The sequence below is a fragment of the Macrobrachium nipponense genome, chromosome 16, assembly GCF_015104395.2.
Source record: "Macrobrachium nipponense isolate FS-2020 chromosome 16, ASM1510439v2, whole genome shotgun sequence".
In the NCBI taxonomy this organism is placed as follows: Eukaryota; Metazoa; Arthropoda; class Malacostraca; order Decapoda; family Palaemonidae; genus Macrobrachium; species Macrobrachium nipponense.
This window is the reverse complement of record NC_087209.1, coordinates 33766019-33776205: the sequence shown is the minus strand read 5'-3', so window position 1 is coordinate 33776205 and position 10187 is coordinate 33766019. Positions and strand designations below refer to the sequence as shown.

General features: G+C 41.9%; 1 protein-coding gene across 1 annotated transcript; it reads right to left on the bottom strand.

The window, feature by feature from the left end:
• Positions 1 to 396: 396 nt before the first annotated feature.
• On the bottom strand, positions 397 to 2311 carry LOC135195301 (CCHC-type zinc finger nucleic acid binding protein-like). The gene is made up of 2 exons (XM_064221561.1): positions 1720 to 2311; positions 397 to 539 (listed from the first exon to the last, which is right to left on the bottom strand). The coding sequence occupies exons 1-2, from the start codon at positions 2309 to 2311 to the stop codon at positions 397 to 399; spliced, it is 735 nt and encodes a 244-aa protein (XP_064077631.1).
• Positions 2312 to 10187: the final 7876 nt, after the last annotated feature.

Genomic DNA, 10187 nt, shown 5'->3' with positions numbered 1-10187 from the left:
GAACAAAATGAAGTGTAAAGATCTCAAGATGGAACTGGGAGTAAAGCCCAAAGTTGCATTAAACAGTAACAATTAGAAGTGTTTGATAGCAAGACCAAAGAAAGGGAGCAGGAACTGAGTTAGGTAAAAGGCTGAAAGATGGATGCAGCTAGGGCCAAAGGGACACTACAAGCAACTTTTAGTAATGCCTACAGTACACAAAATGATATGTACTGACTGCTCTATCTCAGTACAGAATTTTTTTCAAGGGACTGTCCAGCTTATCATCATCATCGCCAGTGTTTCAATATCAGATTTCCAATTTAAGAGGAGAGACGTGCTGCTCCCACGGCCACCTATATCCTCCTCCCTTTTATTTCCACTGCTTTTCTCATACATTTAAGGCATAAAAATCCATTACTGCATCAGTATATCACAATCTTGAGCATCTCTTGTGACACCATCCATTACATTTGATACAAAGGAGAACGTACTATGCCACTTCACCATTCCTGCAACATCCTCATAGCACTTCCATAGCTGTACTTTTTCCTCTGCTCCTTTTCCAATCACCACAACTTTAATTTTCTTAAACAGTATGGACGTCCTATCCTCTCCTCTCTATTTCACTCCCATCCTTTTAATCTTCTTCCTGATTCGGTTAAGATCATTATGAGATCTGTATAAAGATTTATGAACTGATCATTGTTGAATACCAGCACTCATCTCATATCACTTTGATTCACCTGTCTCTGTTTTCACTATGGACCTAGTGCTATGGTACAGCAGCATCACTTGGTTAACAAGTTTTTCTTGTACCCTCTTCACAGTCCTCAAGATGTGCAAAATCAAAGCTAAGCAAGTTAAGTACCAAGATTTCCCCACCTTTACTTTAATCGTACCAGCTAACAATATTCCCCCCAACCACACTTTCCTCTTTACGTTACTATTTGAGTACAGGGCGGTTGGTTCAGCGAGGAAAACAAACATAACTCAAAATCCATGTACTCACCATATACCAAGAAATTCAGAGCAAGATGCTGTGCTGTCCACTGGATACAGTCGTTGACACACAAACAACTGCTGAACATCAATACACCAAAAAACCAAACAAGCACCAAAACCATACAACAACTCAAAACAACAAGACAAATCACTACAAAAACAAATACCTACAACACCAAGACTTCACACAGCTCAACAAACACCACAATTCTAACGCAAACAAACACGTACATTCCCTTTCATCTGTAACTCACTCATGATTGCCCTCGGGTGGCACCATCCCACACTTCTTCAAGAACCTATACCCTAGCAACATATACTTATCATTCATTTCCTCTAATACACAAGCCTCTTTCATCCATCACTACCCCCTCGATTTCTATACTTTCACGCAAAATTCCTACCACAGGCATACCTAAATTCCCTATTCCTCATACCTCCCATTTACACTTCCTAACCTCACACTCACTCCACAACTTATCACATCCATTCTTAAAAAGAACATTGACACTGTAGCCAATATCAATCAAAGCAACTAAACACACCCCTTTGTACCTTACTTTTACACTCATGCATTCATGGGCTCTATCCCCAAACCCTTCTTCATGCAACAACCCTTCCCACACAAGCATCAACGTTACTACCTGTTCACTAGAGGACCAACCCAACTGAATCCCCTTAACACCTAGTTTCCCGAATTCCCAGCCTGACTCGGCCTCTTCCGCCTACACACACTTGCTACATGACCTTCCATTCCACATTCAGCACACTTTGCACGCTGTTCTTTACATATCCTAGTATAATGCCCATTCTTTCCACAGTTGTAGCAAACCACGTTCACACGGGTAATCTGACATCCACTAGCTACATGTCCCGTCTGCCCACACCTGTAACATTTAATTTCCTTATCCCTCTGACACCCACTAACTAAATGTTCTGTCTTCCCACACCTGAAACAAGCTCCTAACGCCCACTGACATTCATTTTTCTTATGTTCTGCTTTCCCATATCTATAACACTTCTGCACCCGCTCACAGCTAACTGACCCTAACCTTCCGACACTCACACTCCTATCTCTCGTAGGTTTCACCATACATACATTACTTGCTCTAATGCTCCTATCAGCTGCTTGCTCTGCCATTTGCCTCAGCCCTTCTAAAACTGCCTCCCTATAGCTCCTAAACTCAGGTATACCCTCATTTACTTCGGTCCTGATGCTGACACTTCTGCTCTCTTTCATACACTTATCAAATTCATAATCCTCAACTATCTCTAAGATATCATTCCACGTCAACCTCTCATTCGTCCATCTCATTTTCTCCTTCATTTCAGATATATAAACTCAGATACACTCTCAGGCACAGTTGCTAACAACTTCCTCACTACATAACTCCTTACACTCATTTATTCCCTCGTCCCCAAACATTTTCCTAGCTAATGTCTCTAACCGCCATACATACATAGACAATGTCCCACCAACATTCATTCTGGCCTCCTCAAAATCATTCTTCCTCCTATATCTAACACTGCTCTTTGCCCTTCTAGCCTGCTCCATAATCTTAGTCTTAACATTCTCATATGACACATCTCCTACAGTCATCATTATCCCATACATGTTTAACATATATTATACCCTGTCAAGAATTCTCCTAACCCCCTAACCCAAACTCTCCTATCGTCTCCATACTTCACCATACAATATTTCTCGTATTCCTTGAAAAAGTCCCCAATCTCCCTACTCCCATGTTCCTCATACTGTGCACATCGGGGTACTTCTCTCATATACACAGCCTTTCGTATTTCTCGCTCACTCTCACTTCCACTGCTTCCATCCTGACCCCTCTTAACTTCTGAATACAATGAATCCACTTCCATACTGACATCCATGCTCTTAGGCATGCCCTTCTTCTTCTTACTTACTTGTTCCCACCTACCACTATCGGAATCACTTTCATCCTGTCCCTTACTCTCAGCCCTTTTTCAAACGTCATCAATCCTTGTCTCATCCTGTCCGTTGTCCTTACCAACCTTCTTCCACTTAGTCTTTTTCATTTTCTCAGCCCCTTCTTATCCTTATCCTGTGTCTTCCCCTTCTTTCCCTCATTTATGACAACCAAATCACCTTCGTCACTTGTACTGTCATCCACTCACTCTTCTACCTCCTTTATCACTCATAGCCCATCACAAGGCCCAGGAAGCCTACCCCCAACAGCTCCCTCTCCAATCAGTCCCTTAACCATCTCTTGCACTGCTATCATCATCAACTCAAATTTCTCATCCACCTTCTCAATTATCCACTGCTTGGCTCCTTTCACTTCCTTTTTCATTCCTTCTTCTGCACACCCATCACTCCTCTCAACTCTATTAACTCCCTCTTTTGCTCCTCACACTCAATCCTAAGCCTCTTATACTCGCTTCCAATCTTTCCTTCGCTTTCCTTGCCAACCGCAACTCTACCTTCAGCCCCTCCACTTCAGTCAAACCTTCCATACTCATTTTCTTCACCAATCATACATAACTCACTGTAACAACTGTCCCACGGCTGCCACACCACCAGTCCCTGTTTGGGCGCCATGTGGTGGAATCAAAGCTAAGCAAGTCAACTACCAAGATTTCCCCACATTTACTTTAATCGTACAGCTAACAATACTCCCCCAGCCACACTTTCTCCTTTACATTACTATCTAAGTAAAGGATGGTTGATTCAGCGAGGAAAACAAACAAGACTATCAAAATCCATGTACTCGCCATATACCAAGAAATTCATGGCAAGATGCTGTGCTGTCCACTGGATACAGTCGTTGAGACACAAACAACCACTGAATATCAATATACCAAAAAACCAAATAAGCACCAAAACCATATAACAACTCAAAACAACATGAAAAATCACTACACAAACAAACACCTATGACACCAAGACCTCACACAGCTCAATAAACACCACAATTCTAATGCAAACAAACACCAATCAACACCAAGATTTCTCAACAACTCAAAAAACATCAAACACAACAGACGCTCACCAGCTCAACAACCATCAGATGGACACAAGCACAAGAAACTCAATTACTCAATATCAAAACAATAAAAAACATACAGTGACAACTGACCACCAATAACTGCCTTCAAATACTGACTCGACTGACTGCTTGTCACACGTTCCAATAGCTGATTGACTCAGTCAGACTCCTTCACTCAAGGCTGGTGACCGAACCAGCAGACGAACCTAAAACGCCTGACAAACAAGCAGTCCACTCATTAACTACACATTCAACACACTCTCTCTCTCTCTCTCAAAACGGAAAACCAGAGACACAAACCTTCCCCACACTTTCTTAACAACAACAAATCAATATAAAACACGATATAACAAATACACAAAACACCCAGACCCTTCCTATTGCCTCCAACGAACACAAACAACCTAACAAGACAACAACCAGCCACTCTCACCTTTTCTCTCTCTCTCTCTTTCTCTATTATTAGCGACCCTTGAGAATGTTGTCAAATAAAACCACTACATCACTCCTCCATTAAGATAGTTTGGTCTGATCTGTTAAGTTACCAGTCAATATTTTGCACTTACATTTAAGCTATAGGTCTAAAATGTCAAGCAGCATTATTATATTAAAATCCTTTACCAAGACTTACTTTTTTACCAAACCAATCATCCTTATAGTCTCACGGAAGTTTCAGTTTCATTGTAAATTTTATAAAATATACTAAATAATTTGCCAATTAAATAACAGATACACTAAACTTAGTTGCTTCTAAATTTCGTGCTCTTGTTTATATCTCATTCATTAAACAAATAGTGTTAATCAATGGTTCTGCAATCCCCTTCACAAAGTACAGTACATATACTCTTCCTTTCATTCGACAGGTAGTCTTGAATTGTTGTTAGTCCATAGCTCTAATAAGCTAAAGGTATTATTCTGCCTGAAGTGGCAATGTAATGATCAACAGGTCTGCCCATCAAATCCTACATTTGCTTTGTGCAGATCAGCAGTCACCAGCTTAACTTTGTGAAAAATTATTTTCCTCTATCCCAAGCTATTGAAGTTTCTTCCTCATTTGGCTTTATTGATTTTTTGTGGCAATCTTTATTTTAAAAACTGGGTGCATATATTGTTTCCTCTATATTGGTAAGGCCCACTTTTTTCCCATTCACCTTGTTTTTTTGTTGTCTGGACATTTAAAATTACCATAAGGGTATTGGGCTGTTGTCCAATCAGCCTGTAAATACCAAACAATCCACATACCCTTACACACCACTCTTCATCAGTCACCATTATCAATCCACTCAATTCATGGTGTGCTCCTCAGTCAACTCTTGTTACTGTTATTTCTTACATTCTTTATACAACCATTATAAAGCTTATTTTCATACATTTTTCACTTATATCTCATACCAGTCAGTTATGCTTTCCTTCTGACAGCAGCATTTAAGAGTTTATACAAATACTCCTGAAGCAAATACTTTTTCCCTAAGATCCTGTACCTTTGCTTTCATTACATTCCCTTAAAAATGTTGTCAACTTAAATCTGTACTATATCCCTTATTTCTCTAGTAACTCTATTTTCACTGATGTTATCCAATCTACCATTCTCATTTACGACTACAATTTTTAGTTTTTCCAAAGCTTAAATTTAGTTGAGTCCTTCTCTGGCATATATTTATACAGCATTCCTAAATAACTTCTGTATTTCACAGATCAGTACCCTTGCAACCATCATGCTTTATTCCTTTGCCTTTTTCCTGCACTATATAGTACATATGTACTACGTAGTTGTAAAAGCCATGCCCTAGCTAATTGCTAGAGTTAGTCTGCATCTTGGCTATTTTGGGTGTGGAGTAGATGTCACCTGGAGAGTATAATTATGCATCCTTTTTACCATAACCAGTAATATGTATTTCAAATTTAATACTCACTGTCTCACATCAACTCAGGTGTGAGCTTTGATGATAAGCAATATAAGAGCACTGATAACCAGTCAAGTCCATGCTAGATTTGATGTTTCTGAGCCATACAAGAATTGTTAGTATATTTGTTCCTAAAGTTTGCATTACTAAGCCAGCTAAATTAAAAATGACAGCTTCATACTTTACTTCAATTAAGGCTGACCATGTGGGACTTGCCGCAGTGCTGCAACAAGTCTAAGTTGGGCCTCAGAGGAAGGAGTCACTTGCCCTCCAAAAGCCTTTCTTCACAGCTCCATCAGAGCAGGTCCTTCTTTATTTCAGGAGTAACCTAGAACACGAATGAATTCTGGGTAGTACTTGCTTCCATTCCAGCTTATCCTTGAGAAAAACTGGAGCGGTCTCATATGAAGTCTTGCTAGAACAAACTATCCTATTGATGATAACATTACCAGCAAGCTCATCCATTCTTTTGCAACAGGTGGGCTAACTCAGGCACACTAAACATGACCCTTGCTGAAGAAAAGGCAGACCTACCCAAAGAGTCGATCAATGTGGAGAAATCCCCCTGGGAGAAGAGAGACTCCCAGAGAGGCCGCTTCCCCTAAAGGGTAAGAAATATACCTTCTCTTAAATAACTTGGAGGGAGGAAAACTGAAGGAGGGCCTTCCTTGCTCCCTCTTTTCTGCTAACCATCCATCAGTCTTACCTCGTGCTTTCTCATGTGCACTCTTCTCGGAAGGCGAGGACAAAGCAACTCGCTTTCTACCAGTCCTCCCAACCGATAAGGCAGCCAACTTCACATCTAAAACAGAGTCCAGCCTCTGAAGCACCGCCTGGCATATGAGCTCGGACTGATGTGCCAGAGAAGGCTCCGAAGACAAGGAAGGGAGATGTTTCGAAATGGGTGGCAGAGATGACGTCACGGCTAAGAGAGGCGGCTCGGAGGCGACTGGAAGATACGTCATCGATGAGAGTGACGTCACAAGTGGTGGTAACGTCACGACCTCCCCTCTGAGCGAGGGGGAAAGAGACGTCACTGGCAGAGGAATACACAAAGATGGGCCCCATGACGACAACAACGGGGCCGCAGACACCGGCGGAGCAATACAAGATGGCCGACTGCTTCCTCCAGTGGAGACAAGGCCTGGAGGGGGGGGATGGCCTGGCTGGACTGGGGAGGGAGGGTGCAAGCCTCCTCAAAATGCGCTAGCAACCCCCCAAGGACGGGGGTACCCCCTAGCCCAAGCGTCTTCCAAATCACTGCCATTTTGGACGCATCCGACTCTGAAAGAGAAGAGAATGATGAAAAAACCTCACCCTTCTCGGGAACCAAAAAAACTCCCGAAGAAGAGGGGGCTACATTACAAATAATACTCTGGCGACCTCCCGATACTTCCATTGACGAATCAATGGAAGAAAAGGAAGGAGAAGCAGGGGCAACGCTACTATGGGGGTTGACTACTGCGGAAGATGAAACATCGGGAATAGGAGTAAAGCCCTCCCAAAAAGGAAGAGTGGAGACTCTCCGACGTTCCCTCTTACCATAAAACTTCCTCCACTGCTCCAAAGGCCATGCCCGGCATTCCGTACAAGGATTCGTAATCGTACAAAAATTGGAACAACACTTACTGCAAGTGATGTGAGGGTCTGTCGCTGACAAAGCCAAGAAACAAGAACACAGGAATCCAGGAATTCCAGGGCACCAACGCTGACGTCGAGAAGGAGCAAAAGCCATAATATTAGGAAAAAACACACAAAAACACACTAAAGGAACGAAAAGGGCAAAAACCAGGAAAAAGGCCAAGAGAGGAAAATACCTAACTCTCGTCCCAAGGCGGTAAAGAAAGACTGGTGTAGATGTTCGGCGTTTGACCACTCATCACCCGATCTATGCATGCGTTGCCAGATACCACAAGATTCCTTGCTTTCATCTACTTTTTACCGGATCCAGCTAGGCGCTAAAATTTATCCTATTGTTAAGACCGAGGGTTTGTTCTTGTATGAACAAGATTAGTTTACTTATATATGGGGAAAAGGTCTCATCACTGTGGCTCTGCCCACTTGCAATGGCATACAGTAGACGCCCTGTATTTGTGGGGGATGGGTGCCACACCCCTGCGAATAGCAAAAATCTGTGAATGCTTAAAGCTCCTCTCAAAATGCTTAGAAATGTCTATTTTGATAGTTAAAACACAAAAAAAACTCTAAAAATGCTTATACCCAAGTGTTTTAATAGTTTCATAACAAATATGAAAACAAGAGTAATTTGTGAATATTTCGTGAAAAATACCATGACTAAGCGAATTTTCCACAAATAATGGTTAGTATATAGTTAACAAAAAAATCCACAAATAGGGGAATATGAGAATCGTGAATAGCAGGGGTCGACTGCTTTCACTAATTGAGATAAGTACATATCCACCCTAGGCTTCAGCAATGTCAATGATGACAAGCAGGATTTGTCATTGTCCTCTTGATCACATCATCATTCTTATCAATATCATTATTTTGTGGAGGTCTCATCACAACTACCACTACAGTTGCTGGGACCAAAGCCAAGAGAGACAAGGTCTACCCAATTGGGTTGGGTCTCCTCCCACCTGGGGGTAACTACGTAAGCAATGACGTATCTTAGAGGTATCTGCTCATCACAGCAATTCACCTGATGATGCAAAAGGATATAGACAAAGCTCTGCCTACATTGGAGATTTGGGGGGAAGTGAGCAGATCTGTTGGGACTAAGTAGATAGCTTGAAATTCCTCCATTTTCTTGATATTCTCAGTTTCTCCTTTACAAATGATTCAATGCACGTAATTACTCCACATAATCAATCAGTCTATAGCTTATTTGTTAGATCTATATATGTACATCCATTCAGAGTGGAAATACAAAAAGACAATCCATTTTGTTTTACCTCAGTTTCGACACTATAGCTTCCTATTTGATGCAACAAGGGATGAGTGTTGCCAAGTAACTATTATCCATTTTAGAAACGATATTGTTATGATACAATAAAGTTTGTTCATACTTACCTGGCAGATATATATATATAGCTGTATTCTCCGAAGTCCAACAGAATTTCAAAACTCCCGGCAAACGTAGTGATCGGTCAGGTGGTTAGTACCCATTCCCGCCGCTGGGAGGCGGATATCAGGAACCATTCCCATTTTCTATTCAGATTTTCTAGTGCCACTGTCCCCTGAGGGGAGGTGGGTGGGTACTTGATTATATATATCTGCCAGGTAAGTATGAACAAACTTTAATGTATCATAACAATATCATTTTGTTCATGAAACTTACCTGTCAGATATATATATAGCTGAATCGTACCATTGGAGGTGGGAAGGGACAGAATAGACTGATTTAGGAAACAAATTGCATGCAGATGATTGACATCTTGGTTCCTTACCTGTTAGCATAGCTGACTTCGTGATTACTGTCACCCAAGTCTGCTTCTGCTTTACTAGTCTCCAGCGAGTCTCCAGCAAGGTAGTGACCTATGTAGCTGGTGAGTTCCAGATGATCTGTCAACGGGGGCGTGACCACAATGTGACTAGACCATATTGACCATACTATGAGGGCAAAAAAGCAAACCCACTACCTGACCTAGCCTAACAAAAGTTAACCCCACTTAACTTTAGGCTAACGAAAGGGAAGTCTGCCGTAGGCAGCCGACCCCACAACCATAAACCAAAACAACAAAATTAAAAGCTCACCTACCTACTTTCTATAGGATAAGATGAGCATTACTTTCTACCCCCAAGATAGTATCCACAGAAATGTATGGTCCTAGCGAGCAGCAGTTCTCATATGTCGTCTTCACATCCCGCAGGTAATGTGAAGCGAACACAGAGTTGCTTCGCCAAAAGGTGGCACTCAAGATGTCACTGAGTGCCATGTTCTTTTGAAATGCCACGGTGGTCGCAACCGCTCTCACCTCGTGAGCATTAACTTTCAAAAGTCCACGATCACCATCTCGACAGGATGAATGAGCCTCCTTGATGGTGCTCCTCAGAAAGAACGCTAATGCGTTCTTTGACATCGGCAAGTCTGGTCTCTTGACGGAACACCACAAATTGTCCGATGGACCTCGACACTGTTTAGTCCTTTCCAAATAAAACTTGAGAGCCCTGACAGGGCACAGGACTCTCTCAGGTTCTTGTCCAATGATCTCTGCTAACCCTTTGATGTCGAAGCTCTTGGGCCAAGGGTTGGACGGATTTTCATTCTTCGCTAAGAATGAAGGGCTTAAAGAACATACTGCATTATGTCCTC

What these genes read in the sequence shown, in the direction of transcription:
- LOC135195301 (XM_064221561.1), bottom strand. Translation starts at nt 2,311, where the DNA reads ATGAAGGAGAAAATGAGATGGACGAATGAGAGGTTGACGTGGAATGAT. An exon ending in AATGGAAGGTCATGTAGCAA is followed by an intron (nt 540 to 1,719) that starts GTGTGTGTAGGC and finishes TGATTGGAAAAG; the next exon opens with GAGCAGAGGAAAAAGTACAG.